Source organism: Caretta caretta, chromosome 4 (genome assembly GCF_965140235.1).
Source record: "Caretta caretta isolate rCarCar2 chromosome 4, rCarCar1.hap1, whole genome shotgun sequence".
Taxonomy (NCBI): Eukaryota; Metazoa; Chordata; order Testudines; family Cheloniidae; genus Caretta; species Caretta caretta.
The window spans coordinates 99,126,065-99,145,333 of record NC_134209.1 but is presented as its reverse complement, the minus strand read 5'-3'; the positions used below and the strand labels follow the sequence as shown (position 1 = coordinate 99,145,333).

General features: G+C 40.1%; 1 protein-coding gene across 2 annotated transcripts in view; it reads right to left on the bottom strand.

Moving 5' to 3' along the window:
* Positions 1 to 3,899: 3,899 nt before the first annotated feature.
* Positions 3,900 to 19,269, bottom strand: part of PPAT (phosphoribosyl pyrophosphate amidotransferase) — a 71,431-nt gene continuing 56,061 nt past the window's right edge. For both annotated transcript variants that reach the window (XM_048848204.2, XM_075127892.1), the window contains exons 4-11: positions 18,409 to 18,521; positions 18,141 to 18,286; positions 16,640 to 16,712; positions 9,852 to 10,003; positions 7,962 to 8,089; positions 7,408 to 7,629; positions 5,989 to 6,109; positions 3,900 to 4,297 (exon numbers count right to left, since the gene is read on the bottom strand). In XM_048848204.2, the coding sequence (XP_048704161.1) occupies positions 4,122 to 4,297; positions 5,989 to 6,109; positions 7,408 to 7,629; positions 7,962 to 8,089; positions 9,852 to 10,003; positions 16,640 to 16,712; positions 18,141 to 18,286; positions 18,409 to 18,521 (1,131 nt within the window). In that variant the 3' untranslated portion in view covers positions 3,900 to 4,121. The remainder of the gene's footprint in view (positions 4,298 to 5,988; positions 6,110 to 7,407; positions 7,630 to 7,961; positions 8,090 to 9,851; positions 10,004 to 16,639; positions 16,713 to 18,140; positions 18,287 to 18,408; positions 18,522 to 19,269) is intronic.

Sequence of the window (19,269 nt, the reverse complement as noted above, 5' to 3'; positions counted from 1 at the left end):
CAAAAAGTGTAATAAAATGACTATGCGAAACATGATCTTTTGTGTCTGCTATTTACAGTTCTGGCTCTTAAAAAAAAAAACACACACTCTAAGATGACATAGGAAATGACAAGTAGCTAGAACTTCAGGCTGCAGAAAATTATTGTTAGTTGATTGAATACCAGTGACAGTGTACCTAAACTGAAAAAGTTTTAGGAGTGTAATATAATCAATGTTTTTAAAAAATTTAAAGTACTTTTGGCTATATATAAGTAACTGTGCTAGGGAATGAATCAGGACTTTGATGCAGATTCTTGGTATGTTTGAAAAGAGGGAACACTATAAAAAATATTGACCGCTTAGCAGACTCCACTGCAATGGAGTCTCCTATATTTTGATAGATGAACAGTGTCAAAGAAAAATGTGTATGTAGAAGGAAATAAAATGAGAAACTAGGAAGGGAAAAAGTTTAGGAAGCAGTTTTAACTGCATACAAGTAAGCTACCATACCATGCACTGAACAAGAAACATTGTGGTCTTGATTTTTCTTAGGCTGGTGTAAACCACAAGTGAAAGTCAAAACCTCTGCCTCTAAATGCAGAGGCTGATACTATGATAGCCCTTTATAGTCATATTTTTACATTTTAAAATGCACAGTTGTGATGTTCTGTATCTTAGGGGAACACCCAGCACACCCAAGTTCATCCTTATGATTGTGTGGTGTCTAATGCAAAGTTTTTCATGGCAAGTGTCTTCAGAAGGCTCATGATGTACTGAGCATTGTTATGGTAATATATATAAGTTTGAGGCTGAAAACGTGTCCTCATGGCTTAAAGCAAGCCCAGGCAAATACTGTCCAGCAGCAGAGGGGCAGTTCCCACCTCATCAGGGCATGTATAGGACAAACCTGGGGCCCAGCCTCACAGGAACAAAGGACACTGGCCTAGGCAACAACAAAAGGATCTGTTGGACTCTGAGTGAGTCACCCCCCTTCCTTTGGTCAGTTTGGGAATGCGATGAAGTAATGCTCACCAGACACGCTCACCAGACACTTGGAGGGGGGGGGGGGGGGGGAAGAGAACGCGGAGGGAAGGGGGCAAAGCTAAGAGGGAAGAACGAACATGATAAAAGGGAGAGAGCTACAGACACCACACCAAGCGACTGAAGCGCTGATCAAAGGGGAGAGCATTTAAGTTTATAAAGGCATTGAAAGTGTTAAGATCAGCTTAGAATGTGTTTTGCTTTTATTTCATTTGACCAAATGCGACTTGTTATGCTTTGACTTATAATCACTTAATCTCTTTGTAGTTAATAAATCTGTTTGGTTTGAAGAGTGTCACTCCCCTTGGGATAACAAGCCTGGTACATATCAATTTTTTTGTTAAACTGACGAACAACTATAAACTTGCAGCATCCAGTGGGCATAACTGGACACTGCAAGACAGAGGTTCCTAGGGTTGTGTCTGGGACCGGAGATATTGTCTAGTGTCATTTGGCTGCACAATCCAAGGAGCAGCTTACCTGCCAGAGGGTGTGCGTGAACAGCCCAGAAGTGGGGGTTCTCACAGCAGAGCAGGGTAAGGCTGGCTCCCAGAGTCAAGGATTGGGGTGACCTAGTTGATCACCAGTCCAGACAACTCCAGGGGAACGTCACAACAGTATATGTGGGAAAAGGAGAACACTTGATCTTTAAGTGTTAAGGCACTAGAGAATCTGTCCTGAATGAAATCAGAACCATGTTAAATGTACAAACTGTGTTTACAGTTAAAAGTAACAATGCTAGTCAAGTTTCAGAGTAGCAGCTGTGTTAGTCTGTATCCACAAAAAGAAAAGGAGGACTTGTGGCACCTTAGAGACTAAAATTTATTTGAGCATAAGCTTTTGTGAGCTACAGCACATTCTAGGGTACATGCATAAGTTCTATATAATTTTGTTTGCCAAAAAGCATAATTTTTCCAAATTGTAGACAGGTTAAAACCCTCTTGGCAACATCTGTGATTAAATATGGCTTTAGATAAAGTTCTTATCCTAGAGTGGAAAGGACTCACTGTAAAAGGATAGGATATAGGACCAATTTACTCCAAGTCCTTCCCATAGAAATACCTGCTTTTTGGTGGTGGAGGAAAGGTAGGGAGAAAAAACTCAAAGATCTCAGAGTTTTCCCTAAATCATCCCTAAGGTAGAAAGGGTCAGGCTGGCATGGGATGGTACCATCATTCCTCACACTTCCATTTGTGGGATGCCACTGTTTGATTCTGTAAGAGAGGCTTACTACCCACTTCTTGGTGAGACAGAAGATGGACATGCAGCGAGCCTCTCGCTACACATGTGGACCTGAACTTGGTGAGGAACAAGGTAAAGGCCCAATCTTGCTCTCATTAAAGTCCCAAGAGTCTGATCTTAAACTTCAGTGGATGCAGACCCTAAACCTAACTCAAACACTCATTAGGCAAAGTACTTAGCTATGTGCTTAAATCTCAGTGACTTCAAAAGCATACTTAAAGTGAAATCCTTATTTAAATGCTTTGCTGAATTGGGGCGTTAGTTCTGAGGTTATGCATCACACACAACTAATAATACTTGAGTCAAAAGATCGAGGTTTAATCACCATCACTCTGGCTCTCAACTACATCATACGGGGGGGGGGGGGAGGGAGGGAATAAAGGGGGAGACTTTCTAAACTTTCTCTTTTGTAAAACAGTATTTACAAGCAACCTTAACACCAAAAACATTAAAAACATCTAAATTAAGTTTCTGACATACATAAGAAAAGTCTAAGGTATAGTAAACATTTAAAAAATGTGAAAGTTCATAATTAATAGTTTTGTGAAAGGTGTTCATTTTAGCCAATTACTAGCTGTTCATTGAGAAGTATATACTTTGTTATCTGTAACATTATTTAAAAAATATAATGCATTTTGCCACTTCATAACCAAAGTAAGTGTTCTTTATAACCCACTCATTTCATGATAAAAACATTACATTCAGTAACCCATACAGTACTGCTGGAAAGCAGTAGACTAATAGTTGGAAATACAACTTAGTGTATTTCTCATGAAAACTCATTCCTCCACCCTTTTGCAGTTTTTACAGTACTCTATTGACATATCATGTCGGTTACAAGCTAAGCAAAATGTTATTTTACTTTTGATTCTACCTGGAAGGCCCATTTATAAAAACACATTAGCTCAGACCTCAGAATTTTTAAGGATTTATATTGAAATAAAATAATGAAGTGATGGAGAAAGTTAGCAACTTTGCAATGCAGGTCTAATCATACTTTCTAGGTTTGTAAATATCACAACTAGTTTTCCCTGTCATATCCCAATGACATATACTAAAAGCAATTATGCTGGGCTTCAATATGCTTAAATTAAGAAAATATCAAATTAGAGAGATTTTTTGTTTAGTATTTTCCTGAGTCTTCTGTTTTTAAGGTCACATGCTATAAAGATAGCGTTCACTGAATATGGACACATATTAGATGTAGATACATAGCTTGAATATAAAAGCCTTTTAGTAACATAAGCAAAGAACAAACAAAAAAACCCAAACACTTAAGTACATCTCCTGTTCTTTACAATATAATATTCCACAAAGTACGAGATAAGAATTCCTTGGAAAGCCATTTAACTCTTCAGAATTGGGCATTTTCTTCAAAAAAAGCAAAGTTCACCTTTTTCTTTTGCACTAATATGGTTTGATAATTATAAATTATTCTGTATGATCCATGAGCTGTATCCTAAATTGGTTTTTAAATAATTTATCAATTTTGTGAATAAGCCTAAAAAGAACATCCAACTTCCTTGACAAGATTAAAACAAAAAACAAACAGTTTAGCTGGGACAACTAAGTAATCCAAAAGACCGGGTGGTTTTTACATTACATCCACGAGAAAAAAAAACCCAAATAAAAGGCACTATTGTCTGTGATTTTTATTTTATTTATCCAGGTACTTACATTATATAGTTTTCGTCATCATAAACTTTATAGAAAGTCTGCAAAGACATGTCTGTAACAGCAATTAGACGTCACTAGCTTTAAGTGGCTTGCTAAATGTAAGAAGATGCTATGCGCTGTTAGGTACAACATACTTCTCAATTCAAAAAACTACATTCAGCAACGGTACTTGGGCATTAAAGTCACCAGTCGAGCTCTACTGGGTATTCCCCAGTAAGACATGCTGTACAGTGGCCAATCTTTCTAACACGAGACTTATTGGTTTTAAGGCTGTTTTGATTTTCTTGCTTTGCTTTGATACTTTCTTGCACAGATGATACCAACCCTTCCACAGAAAGATAAACCACACTGTCCGCTCCTAGGGGAAATAAAAGACGACAATGAAACATTAAAAGCTACACTAGTATTAAACAAAATAAAAGCATCTTGAACATGTAGTCATGATATTACATGGGTTCTCTCCCTGTGGGTCACCTCCCCTGCAAGGAAAAGACTATAAAACAAGGTGTTAGGGGGTCACAATCACCTTGTCCTTTCCATATTACTAAACTGGAGTAGGGGTTCCTTGTTGGCTAGACAGGAGGCGGGGGTTCTGGTATGGAAAAGACTGAGAACCACAATGTTACTCATTTTGTCAAAATGGAAACTAAATCCAAGCTGGTCATTGAGATTCTGAGCTCATAGCACATTGCCTCCCTGAATTAGCAATTATTCCAAGTTCACCTTGGAAGCAGCCACACACATAGCTGTTTCAAGCTGTCTTTGTTCCATAAGCAGAGCATCCATGACTTTTGTTCTTCTTGCTGTATTTGGCTATTGGGCCTTTGAGATAATGCAGTAAGTGGTTCACATGAATGCTCTAGCAGGAGGAGAGAGTGTTTCACCCTCTCATTTTATCACTTTTGTAAATTACATTGTGAATAGATATTAAAATGTGATCCTCCAGCAAATTCATAATGCTTTATTTGTGCCATCACAATTAATGCCATGGGGGGGGGAAAAGGCAGATTAAAAGATTAGACAGAAGGAGCAATGAAGTCAATCTTAAAAACACTAAAAAAAACCCTGTAAGTTTAAAAAAAAAGGAGTACTTGGGGCACCTTAGAGACTAACCAATTTATTTGAGCATGAGCTTTCGTGAGCTACAGCTCACTTCATCAGATGCATACCGTGGAAACTGCAGCAGACTTTATATACACACAGAGAATATGAAACAATACCTCCTCCCACCCCACTGTCCTGCACTGTTCCTCTGAAACCTGTAAGTTTAAAGGCTTTTAACTACAGCTGTGTTTTTAAATTGGTAAGTTTTTAAAATCATTGCGACAGCACAATACTATATATGATAATAGGCATGCCCATTCACAAGCCATTACTGATCACTATTGCTCCATCATGATAATGCACATCTGTTATTTGCAATGGCACAAATAATAATTTTGGCATTTGTTCTCATTTTTTTTGTTCTGTAGCAAATATTGCTTACTGTAAAGATTCTAAAATACACTGCATTTATTTTATTTGTTTAAATCTTATAGTTTTAAGAGGAGATGCCTTCAGCTCAAGAAAAATATTTACATAAATTCTACAATTTGAGTTTTAAGCAAAACCAGCAAGCATTTATAAATTTAGTAAGAATATTTTATTATGCTTAAATTTTCATCACTACTCTGTCTTCAACTTATCTTCCTGAAATTTTGCATGCCACAGCTCAACACAGGTAGAGTTTTTCTGGGAAGTTTGGCAAGAATCAATACAACTAGAACTCTGGAAGTGTATTTGTTGTTTACTTTTTGAAAGTTATTTGAGTGCTCTATATTTTGTAAAGGAAGAACTATGAACTGCAACAGACAAAACATACAGCTGGTATCAATGTGATCTGGTGTGAGCAGTTCAACAAAAAATTCAGTAGCTCAGTTTTGGGGTTTTTTGGTTTGTTCTTTTTGGGAGAGCGGGGATGTCAGTTTTTCCCCACTGAAAATTTGTGATCATGTTTTTCCTCATGACTGAAAAAACTCAAGGGTCGGGGGGTAAAACTATAGCATTTACCTATGTATTTTGCAAGGTCATGAAATTCAGGTCTGTTGGCAATGAGTTCTTCTTTTGTTGGAATATTTATTCCCATGTAACAAGGAAATTTTATGGGAGGTGAAGCCACACGAATGTGCACCTGAAAGAAAATGAATTTTCAATGTTACATTACCAGTAAAAACTTGCATCTTGATAAAAGTCATTGCTGTTAGTTAATGTTATACTCAGACACGAAAGCCCCAACCCCTGAAAGGTGATCAGCAAAGGCAAAGCCCTGCCCCTATTTGGAGCCCCACATACGTATAAGGATCCACTGTGTGCATTACATTTCAGGATCAGGGTCTTCGGTCTCTCCAGACTCCAAAATATCAGTACGGGTAAAGAAATTTAACAAGTAACATTATTAAAGCCTTTAAAATGGCTTCTTAATTTTCAAATAAAACTATTTTGTCTTCACAACTTTTCTATTAAAAATAGATTTAAAGTGTGAGTAATCCAATTTAAATTAACAGAGCTACTCATGGTAATAAAAATAAGCACACGTGTAAACGTTCACAGGCTCTGTGCTTAGGCAGTGTCTACTCATTGACAGCTTTGGTTATACAAAGCACATTTGCTTCTGTGACAGACTAGCACATTCTATTTCATATGTAAATCAAAGAAACAAATTAAACCAGAAGCAATATTTTTCTTGAGATTTAGGACAAATGCCTATTTACCTAAGAAGTAAGGTTAAAAACAATACCACAGCAGGAATAAGTAGTCGAAATATATAGCCGCCACACTGATTTTTAGATAAAACTATCAGTTTTCCATTCATTCTTGATTTGTCAGTTACATCTTAGGCCATGTCTACACTACCACTTTTGTCAGTATAATTTATTTTAATTCGCGGGGGGGGGGGGGGGGGGGGACGACGGACGACAAAAAACAAACCACCACTCCTGAGCAATATAAGTTACACCAACAGAAACGTTGGTGGGGACAGTGCTATGTTGATGGGAGAGCTTCTCCCACTGACACAGCTACCGCCACTCGTGGAGGTGGTTTTATGTCGACAGGAGAGCTCTCTCCTGCCGGCATAGAGAGTGGCCACACAAGCGATCTTACAGCAGCGCAGCTACATCAGTACAGCTATGCCCTCGCTAGTGTAGACGCACACTTACTTTAAAATAGAGCAGTACCCCCTTTATTCAAGTTTTTCTGCTGCAGATTTTCCTAAGATCAAGCAATCACACAAGAAACTTTTCACACTATTACATATTATTAACATACTATTGTTGTGCATTTGCTTTTTTTGTTTTTATGGCTCTCTTTCTACCACACCTTGTGAGTGCACTAAGGGAAATATTCTGACGTGTAACTGAAACACTCCAACTCGTGTCTCCATCAAATTTCCCTTTACATCTGCATTACAACTGCTGAAAGTGAACTTACCTCCTTCGCACCAGATTCCCTGAGCAGCTTTATTATGGGTGAAATGGTATTGCCCCGCACAATAGAATCATCGATTAGCACAATTCTTTTGCCTTTAAAGTTATCAGATAGGACTCCAAATTTTTTTGCCACTCCAAGCTGTCTTAATCGCATGTTTGGCTGAATAAAAGTTCTTCCGACATATCGATTTTTACAGAGTACTTCAACATATGGCAGCCCACACTACAAGCAAAAGACAATTATACACACAGTTAAATAAAATAAATACATTAAAAAATAAGGATTAGGAATTGTAAAGATTTTTTTAAAAGATGACCTGCAGATTAGGGCTAATCAAAGGCCTTTAGCTTGACCAATGTAGTGGCAACAGTGCACTGGTGCAGCATACCACAATATGAAACCCAGCTCACAGAAGACCCACATACACTATCTGACAGGAGGAAAACACCAAAACTAACTTACTGTAAAGGAGAGTCTAGCGTATTTCACAGAAAGTTAGAAACATTGGCGGGGAGGGGAAGAAATAAATATTAAAAATAATCCATCCACAATACCTTTTGTGCATAACCTAGTGCTGCTGGTGTTGCAGATTCTGGTACTGTGCTAACCAAGTCTGCTTCCACTGGTGCTTCAACAGCAAGCTGCTGACCGCATCTTCTCCTGACTGAATACACCATTTGACCTATGGACATTGAGGAAATAATAATTCTTTTCCCTTATGTAATTATGATTTAACTTTCAGTTTGCACAGTACAGGAACTATTCCTATCAAATAAATTCTACAGTAAGTTTTAGGTAAATAGGAAGCCTCTAAAAAGTAATGAGAAATATTCACCACCAACAGTCACCTTACACCTTTCATCTCCTCCCATAATATCCATGTTGCTTTCCATCTTTCAGGCCACTGTGAGGACCAAATCCTTCTTGCCTTATTCAGGTGATCAGTCCCACTGACATTAACAGAACTATTCACTTGAGCAAGACCAGCAGGATTTGAACCTGAATTTTTACTCTCTCCACATCCTGTTTTTGTTCTTGCATCAGATGGTTCTGCTAAGTAGCTTGACATTAGCACAGAATAGAGGCCTGTCCTATGAGAGCTTTACCAAGGTAGTGATCATAGGACAAGACTGATAGCTCCATGTACACTGAACATGTACAGAACTGAAAATTTAATTAGAAAGAAGGATCCACAGGAATGGTTGCTTCTTGTAAGGAAAGATAAGATAAGCCACACTTCAAATGCTTTAATAAGTCCTAAATATTTTTTTAAATGTTGTCTAAAATGATACAATAGTATCTTATATATTCATACATTTTAAGGCCAGAAGGGACCACTACATTATCTAGTTAGACCTCCTGAATAACACGGGCCACAGAATTTCATCCAGTCACCCAGGTACTGAGTCCAATAACCGGGGTGAAAGTAACTTAAAGGATTTACCATTAGGCTGGAGTCCTGAGTGGGGGCGTGGCCTCAACCTGAAGAGGTGGGACCTTTAAATCAAGATTTAAATGGCCCAGGGCTCCCCGCAGCAGCCCGAGCCCCTGGCCCTTTACATCACTGCAGGAGCCCTACCGCTCCCCACAATGGGCAGGAGCACCTGGCCCTTTAAAGTGCTGCCTGAGTCCGGCTGCCAGAGCCCCAGGGTAGCGGCGGCAGGGCTCCGGCAGGGATTTAAAGGGCCAGGGGCTCCGGCCATTGCGGGGAGCCCCTGGCCCTTTAAATCACCTCTGCCAATAACTTGTGTTTGACTACAGCATATCTTCCAGAAAGGCATCCAGTGCTGTTTCAAAGACATCAAGAGATGTACAATCCACCACTTTCCTTAGTAGTTTGTTCCACTGCTTAATCACTCTCACTTTTAAAAAACTGCACCTTGTTTCTACATTAAATTTGTTTGGCTTTAACTTCCAGCCATTGGATCTTGTTATGCCTTTATCTACTAGATTAAAATGACCTTTAGTTCCTGGTTTTCTCCCCAGAAAGTTACTGTGTTATAAGTACCTACGTGCAAACACTTCTCGACCTTCATTTGAGAAGTTAAACGTATTTCGCTCATTTAGTCTCTCACTGCAAGACCTTTATTTCCAGTCACTGAATCATTTTTGTGGCTCTTCTTTTCTGTACCCTCTCCAATTCTTCAACATCCTTTTTAAAATGTGATCACCAAATCTGGATGCAGTATTCTAGTATTGGACTCATCACTAAATGTATACAGACAGAAAAATCTCTTCCTTCTTCCCTCCTAGTCACTACTCCTGTTTATATATCCAAGGATCGCATTAACCCTTTTTTGACACAGCATCACAGTGTGAGCTCCATGTTAAGCATCTTGTGCACTGTGACCCCTCAACTGTTTTCAGAGTCACTACTTTCCAGGATACAGTCCCCCATTTCAATAACGCCTGCATTCCTTGTTTACTATAGTTTATCTTCATACCTTCAAAAATGCTGTCGGGCCTTGCAAAATAAACATATTCAAAGATACAGAATGCTGATGGATCTCCTCCAGGTCTTGGTACAACATCCAGTGTTTGGACATCATATCTGGATATCTTCACAATCTCTCCAGGGAGGACTTCACGATAATACCTTGAAAAGATATTTGTGGTATTTAGAAATTTCCATACACTTGCATGTTAGTTTTAGAATATAAACAAAGCCATGTTCTGCTAAACCCAGTCAACTTTCTGATATTCAGCAGTCACAAAATATTAGATTATTATTTTAAAGTTGACCCTTTGGCTCCTAGCATTGGACTTTGCCAGCACTAATGCAAGACTAGTGCAGTAACATTGACAGCCTGCATTAGTACCTGAAAATGGTAAATTTCCAGTCTTAGCACTAAATGGTTAAGGACATCTTCCCATTACATGAAACAGCCAAGACGACACTGAAATGCTTTATGTATATTAGTAGCAGTTATAAATTTAAGATAGAGTCAAGTCCCGGCCATCATGAGATGAATAAACTGGCTCTTAATTTAGTCTTGACTAGTTTAGTTACTTTTCTATGAAACACAAATCATCCCATAAAATCAAATGGCCTGGAATGAGGAATGTAGTCATAAGAGCTGTCACTACAGTCAGTAACTAGGGTCATGTCAGTATCAAAATAGAAGGTGGAAGGCAGCTACAACTGAATAAGGGCAGGATTACTGGAATATAGGTCTGCTGTTCCATATGCTTAGATTATATCTTTTCATAATTAGAACAAAAATTGAATATGGAGCCTTAATAAAAATATAATAAGCTCAGCGATTGCATTATTAAACATATTCTTAGATCTTCTATAAGCTGATCTTCTAACTACTGTTGTTTAAGTATACTGCTTCAATTGACACTCCTAGAGGAATTCTGCACCACTGCACATGGACCAGAATTCATGTACGGTACAAAAAATTTTTCTTCTTTTCCCCACAAAAAATAACTTTCTGCCTGGAAACTTCTGCAGTTCCACCTTTCACACCTCAGAGGCTGCTGTGGCGCCAGAACAGCCAGCAGACCGCTCCAGTCATGCTCCATTCATCCTGCTCACGGAGCTATGTTAGGACTGACAGAGTGGGGCACAAGTGATGGGGGTGGTGGGGGGAGGGTGGTGTCATAAGCTGGGGTTCAGAAGGGCTAGTGAGGGGCACAGACAGGGATGTGGGCTCAGGAACTAGTGGGGTGACAGCTTTGAGTCAGGGACCGAATGCAAAAGGTTCCGCAGGGCCACATGGGGACGGGAACAGATGTGCCTGACTGAATGGGAAAGGCTTGGTCAGCCAGGGTCTGCATGGGGGAGGCTCCCCAGCTCCTTAACAATCCCTCCCTCCTGCCCAAAATCACGTTCCGTACTTCTCCCACCCACAGCCAACAACTTTCCAGCTTTACTCCCAGGCTCCTTCCCCCTTCCTCAGCTCCTCCATTACCCTTGGACTCCCCCAAGCCTATAGACTCCTTCTGAAGGATGCAGGAAATAAGTTTCGGTATTGTAGTTTAAATGAATTGCTCAAAGTTCTGTATTAATACGCTAGTAAGGAATCTGTCAAAAAAAACATTACCTGAATCTTTCTTTTTTGGGGGAATGTATTGTTACAGACATACTTGCTGACAGGTATTTTGAAATAAATTACAAAAATAATTGAAACTAGCATGATTAAATTGTGTTATTTTGACAAATAAAATAAATATGCAGAATTTTAAAATATTGTGTGCAGAATTTTTAGGCACAGAATTCCCCCAGGAGTAAATTGAGTTTAGTTATCCAATTAACTGCATCCTATCACTAGAGGTTAAATGGCAAAAAAAAAGAACCAGGAGTTCATTTCCTAAGTACTTAGATTTTCAGTTTTACTAAACATGAGTCAAGATATTCATATCTGAGTAATGTTGAAAAATATTCACTGCACATATCACACACCAGCAAGTCTTAAAACATGCAGATTAAGTGACTCTGATGAATGCTGGAGATGTAATTTAGAAGGGGATGCATATTCATTAGCCAGATACTAGAATTAGTGGGCTAGCTGATAACATTGAGAAAGCTCTACGATACAACCGCATTTGCTCCAACCCCTCAGACAGAGACAAACACCTACAAGATCTCTATCAAGGGGAGGGATAGCTCAGTGGTTTGAGCATTGGCCTGCTAACCCCAGGGTTATGAGTTCAATCCTTGAGGGGGCCATTTAGGGATCTGGGGATTGGTCCTGCTTTGAGCAGGGGGTTGGACTAGATGACCTCCTGAGGTCCCTTCCAACCCTGATATTCTATGAACTACAATACCCACCTGCTGAAGTGAAGAAACAAAATGACAGAGCCAGAAGAGTACCCAGAAGTCACCTACTACAGGACAGGCCCAAAAAAGAAAACAACAGAACGCCACTAGCCATCACTTTCAGCCCCCAACTAAAACCTCTCCAATGCATCATCAAGGATCTACAACCTATCCTGAAGGACGACACATCACTCTCACAGATCTTGGGAGACAGGCCAGTCCTTGCTTATAGACAGCCCCCCCAACCTGAAGCAAATACTCACCAGCAACCAGACACCACACAACCGAACCACTAACCCAGGAACCTATCCTTGCAACAAAGCCCGTTGCCAACTGTATCCACATATCTATTCAGGGGACACCATCATAGGGCCTAATCACATCAGCCACACTATCAGAGGCTCATTCACCTGCACATCTACCAATGTGTTATATGCTATCATGTGCCAGCAATGCCCCTCTGCCATGTACATTGGTCAAACTGGACAGTCTCTACGTAAAAGAATAAAATGGACACAAATCAGATGTCAAGAATTATAACATTCAAAAACCAGTCGGAGAACACTTCAATCTCTTTGGTCACTCAATTACAGACCTAAAAGTTGCAATTATTCAACAAAAAAACTTCAAAAACAGACTCCAACAAGAGACTGCAGAATTGGAATTAATTTGCAAACTGGATACAATTAACCTAGGCTTGAATAAAGGCTGGGAGTGGATGGGTCATTACACAAAGTAAAACTATTTCCCCATGTTTATTCCACCCCCCCACTGTTCCTCAGACGTTCTTGTCAACTGCTGGACATGGTCCACCTTGATTATCACTACAAAAGGTTTCTCCCCCCCCCCCGCTCTCCTACTGGTAACAGCTCACCTTACCATACACATTGTAAGGAGAGTGATCAGGTAACACCCATTGTTTCATGTTCTCTATGTATATAAATTTCCCCACTGTATTTTCCACTGAATGCATCCGATGAAGTGAGCTGTAGCTCATGAAAGCTTATGCTCAAATAAATGTGTTAGTCTCTAAGGTGCCACAAGTACTCCTTTTCCTTTTGGGATTTATATGTAGTGCAAAACGCCCCCGTTAATGATGATTATTCTTAGCAGAAGTATCTCAGTCTCAGAAGGTAGGTCCAGCGTAAAGCAACTTTTGTTAAGAAAACAAAGATGGCACCAACAGTTAATTATTGGTACATGGAAATGACAGAACTCACCACAGAGGAACATATGTTGTAGCTTGTTTCTAGAACATCTCTCAATGTAATAGATTACTGAAGTTCAGACATTATTGGTTTCCAGTTTTTGCTCTGAATTTAATTTTTACTTCTTGCAGTTTTTGCCTTGTTTTTCCACTTTAAGGGGACACAATTTTACTTACCAACATAACACTCAATTAGTGGCAGATTTGTTAAATGTCGGATTTACAAATTAACTGTAAATTCCTCATTATAGGTATGAATGATTTTGTTGATTTGACTGTAGTTTTTATTTTCACTGAAAATTAAATGTTTTTGCACAGAGAACATTTCTCCTGTTTCTTTTTTAACTATATACTGGGCTTGTCTTCACTATAGTTAACTTCAGCATTGTCCCAACTTGAATGCTGCCTGCACATAAAAATCCATAATTTGAGTGTGGTGGAGCGGCCAGCTGAAGTGTCTAGCCTATCAGGAGGTATAGGCTACACTTTGAGTCAACACACCCCACCAGCTGCTAATACAACCACTCTGTAGTTGGAGTCGAAACAGCAGACTGGACTTCTACATAGAGTGCTTCCGCCGACGTGCACGGGCTGAAATTGTGGAAAAGCAGCTTCACTTGCCCCATAACCTCAGCCATGCGGAACGCAATGCCATCCACAGCCTCAGATACAACTCTGACATCATAATCAAAAAGGCTGACAAAGGAGGTGCTGTTGTCATCATGAATAGGTCGGAATATGAACAAGAGGCTGCTCGGCAGCTCTCCAACACGAGTTTCTACAAGCCATTACCCTCTGATCCCACTGAGGGTTACCAAAAGCAACTACAGCATTTGCTCAAGAAACTTCCTGAAAAAGCACAAGATCAAATCCGCACAGACACACCCCTGGAACCCCGACCTGGGATATTCTATCTGCTACCCAAGATCCATAAACCTGGAAATCCTGGGCGCCCCATCATCTCCGGCATTGGCACCCTGACAGCAGGATTGTCTGGCTATGTAGACTCCCTCCTCAGGCCCTACGCTACCAGCACTCCCAGCTACCTTCGAGACACCACTGACTTCCTGAGGAAACTTCAATCCATCGGTGATCTTCCTGATAACACCATCCTGGCCACTATGGATGTAGAAGCCCTCTACACCAACATTCCACACAAAGATGGATTACAAGCCGTCAAGAACACTATCCCCGATAATGTCACGGCTAACCTGGTGGCTGAACTTTGTGACTTTGTCCTTACCCATAACTATTTCACATTTGGGGACAATGTATACCTTCAGATCAGCGGCACTGCTATGGGTACCCGCATGGCCCCACAGTATGCCAACATTTTTATGGCTGATTTAGAACAACGCTTCCTCAGCTCTCGTCCCCTAACGCCCCTACTCTACTTGCGCTATATTGATGACATCTTCATCATCTGGACCCATGGAAAAGAAGCCCTTGAGGAATTCCACCATGATTTCAACAATTTCCATCCCACCACCAACCTCAGCCTGGTCCAGTCCACACAAGAGATCCACTTCCTGGACACTACAGTGCTAATAAACAATGGTCACATAAACACCACCCTATACCGGAAACCTACTGACCGCTATTCCTACCTGCATGCCTCCAGCTTTCACCCTGACCACACCACACGATCCATCGTCTACAGCCAAGCTCTGCGATACAACCGCATCTGCTCCAACCCCTCAGACAGAGACAAACACCTACAAGATCTCTGTCAAGCTTTCTTACAACTACAATACCCACCTGCAGAAGTAAAGAAACAGATTGATAGAGCCAGAAGAGTTCCCAGAAGTTACCTACTACAGGACAGGCCTAACAAAGAAAATAACAGAACGCCACTAGCGGTCACCTTCAGCCCCCAACTAAAACCCCTCCAACGCATTATTAAGGATCTACAACCTATCCTAAAGGATGACCCAACACTCTCACAAGTCTTGGGAGACAGGCCAGTCCTTGCCTACAGACAGCCCCCCCAACCTGAAGCAAATACTCACCAACAACCACATACCACACAACAGAACCACTAACCCAGGAACTTATCCTTGCAACAAAGCCCGTTGCCAATTGTGCCCACATATCTATTCAGGAGACACCATCACAGGGCCTAATAACATCAGCCACACTATCAGAGGCTCGTTCACCTGCACATCCACCAATGTGATATATGCCATCATGTGCCAGCAATGTCCCTCTGCCATGTACATTGGTCAAACTGGACAGTCTCTACGTAAAAGAATAAAATGGACACAAATCAGATGTCAAGAATTATAACATTCATAAACCAGTCGGAGAACACTTCAATCTCTCTGGTCACGCAATCACAGACATGAAGGTCGCTATCTTAAAACAAAAAAACTTCAAATCCAGACTCCAGCGAGAAACTGCTGAATTGGAATTCATTTGCAAATTGGATACTATTAATTTAGGCTTAAATAGAGACTGGGAGTGGCTAAGTCATTATGCAAGGTAGCCTGTTTCCTCTTGTTTTTTCCTACCCTCTCCCCCCCCAGATGTTCTGGTTTAACTTGGATTTAAACATGGAGAGTGGTCAGTTTAGATGAGCTATTACCAGCAGGAGAGTGAGTTTGTGTGTGTATGGGGGTGGGGGGGATGTGAGAAAACCTGGATCTATGCAGGAAATAGCCGGACTTGATTATGTAAAGAGTTGTCACTTTGGATGGGCTAGCACCAGCAGGAGAGTGAATTTGTGTGGGGGGGTGGAGGGTGAGAAAACCTGGCTTTGTGCTGGAAATGGCCCACCTGTTGATCACTTTAGATAAGCTATTACCAGCAGGACAGTGGGGTGGGAGGAGGTATTGTTTCATATTCTCTGTGTGTATATAAAGTCTGCTGCAGTTTCCACGGTATACATCTGATGAAGTGAGCTGTAGCTCACGAAAGCTCATGCTCAAATAAATTGGTTAGTCTCTAAGGTGCCACAAGTACTCCTTTTCTTTTTGCGAATACAGACTAACACGGCTGTTGCTCTGAAACCTGTCATTTTACATTGTGGCTGTACTCACTTCACTCCTTTTCAGTTAGCTTAGCTAACTCTACAGTGAAGAGATACCCACACAGTCTTCTTTGCAGACGATTTCTGAATACACTATTGCCATATTTATTTAAATCCATAAACTGATAGATATAATCTTTTATACTGTATGTGAATACTATCATTTGGCTATTTAAATCTCTATTCACTGTTTAAAGTGTTTACAGATCACCTTGTATGTGAAGGAACTTACTGTGCACCAATAGATAAAAAGCTGCAGGATTCAGAGGAGACCACCCATCCTTCTGTTTCGCTGTTTTTCTTCCCTATAATAAAATTTTCAATTATAGTTACATTATCTCCACAGGTCTTGGAATTATAATCACTAAACATGTTAAATTTCTGCAACAGTACTGGCCTGTTACATTTTGTAATCATGTACTTGGGCAAGTCAAATAGTCAAGATTTCTGAATAGAAAGTTTGGAATTGAAAGTTGCTGTAACATTTGTTGAAAAACTGTTCTTTGGAAACATTATATAAAACTTGTCCTTGAGAGATTAGAAGAGCCAGTTTCACACAGTCACTGTTCATAAGGACAATTCAGAGAAATAAATTCCTTATCTCCGCAGGACTTTTCCCCCCTACTTCCATCTCAATAAGTTTTTGGGGCCCTGGTGTATACACATGCTTTTTGTTTAGATAAGAAATTCCTTACTCTCTGTATATTAAGTGGTGCCTCCAATGCCACTGAAGTCAATAAAAGGGTGCCCTTGGACTTTAATGGGCATTCACTGGACCCACAGTGAGAAGAATTCTCAAAGATAGGCAAATGAAAGGGAACAAATGGGCAGATTAAGAACATAACAGGATACAAACACTAATATACAGTATTTGGACATTGCGAATATTTTCTAAGAGATACAAAAAATTCTCACACACAATCCTCCATGCCATATCAATTTCTTTGGACAAAGAATGGCTTTATACATTTTTTCCTGCAGTTAAAAATGTCAAGTTCCCATATCTTACAGCACACTAGGTCTTAAGGTTTTTCCTTGAAAATCACTGGTATCACTCAGGGCACTGAGATGGGAAGGTATGTACAATTCTCCTTTGGGATTATCTTCCACGAAAGACCAGATTTTATCCTGACTCAGAACATTTTGGTTTACAAGAACATGCAGAACTTTTATTCAAATTCCTATATTTGCGTTTTCACATTAACTCCTTGCCATAATATGTGGACAAGTGGGTTTCCCAGCTCCTTCCGGAAGAATCCCCCCCAAAAAATAATTTTTCCTTCAATAAAACAAATAAGCACCAGTAGCCCAAAGCTAATAAGTAACCCTACAATAAAAAGGAGAAGAAATAGGGCCTGTATCTAGCCATCCCCACTTTTCTCCCAGGGCAGAGGGGAGAAATCTCTCTCCAATTATCTCTGCTGCAACTAGGCTGCCTCTCTCTGCTGCTGCCATGGGGGAATGGGGACTTACTATTGTCAAGAGAGAAGGGGTGCTTCTGATTTCCTTTAAATTTGTTCCCACCATCAAAATGTATTTTGTATTTTATAAATCAACCAATAGTGGGATATTACTGCATCCGATGTTCAGAGAGAGCAACATTTTAAAGAAAAGTTGCTCAACTGCATGAATGTGGACATGATTCCCCCATTAAGTGCAAATGTATTATTTATCTAGCTTTGCAAATGTAAACATACTTATGGCTGGTTACCCAGTCTTTACATAGGATTTACCTTTTCCACTCATACTGCCTACTGAAATGAGACGACCAATGCAGAGTGGACGATTCCCATAGGGATCACGTACTGCATAGATTATGTCTTTATGCATCATTAGTAGTGAATATGAAGTAGGGGTTTCATTCATTAAATTTTTGATTCTGAAATGAGATTAAGTAAACACAATGGTATGTTACAGATGGCTGTATTCTGTTACTTACTACTGCTGTATTTTACACTCAGACAATACTCTTGTTTCTAATTCCAGCCCCTAACCGCTTACCTTGCCACCCAGTCTGGGGTATCATCATTCTCGAGTGGAGGTGTGAATGCCAGCAGCTGGGTGATCAATTCGCTGTCAGAACTGGTCGATAGTCCCACACCATGTCTCATCAGCTTTTTTTTTTTTTTTTTTTTAAAAGATAAAATATAGTGTTATCAGTCTACGAAACCATTGCACCATTTTTAGTTTAGCAAGGAGTTACATGTCTGAAAAGTTGTTTTAATGTAGAAGTCACCAAGAACCAAAGAACGTGGATTGTACTTTTGTCCAAGGAGCTGGTGCACAACGTCGGCTCATATAAAATGACACTCTGAACTGCATCTCTCACGCTTCTTTTCACTGCTTTGCTTTACTGGTGACCAAAGCATAAAGCAAAGTTGACATTCCCTAATATCCACAGTGCTACTCAGGGTCTGGGGATTTTGTCACCTTCTCATTGCTGCTTACACATGGCAAACTGAAGCAGGGCACAGAGAACAGGTGAAGAGAGGAAGCACAAGTAAACAATGAAAGAAGAAATGACTGAAGACAGAGTAAGGGGAAGGAGGGAAAAAACAACAACCTAAGATGTGAGAGACTGAATCAGACTTATGGTCCTTTTAGTCTGGTGCGCTCAACACACACGTTGCATTTAAGGAAGAGGAGAACCTGCAAAGTATCTAACCTACTATTCATGCCTGTTCAATGCTTTGCACAGGAGGGTTCCTACCTAACCTTTGTAGATCTTGCATCCTGAAGAATAAGACTGGATACCATTTTTACCATTATCACATTTACAGTGATGCTTGAACATAAAATTAACCCATCATTTTGAAACCAGTCACAATATCTGTCTTGATACATTCTTGCAGCAGTGGTGGC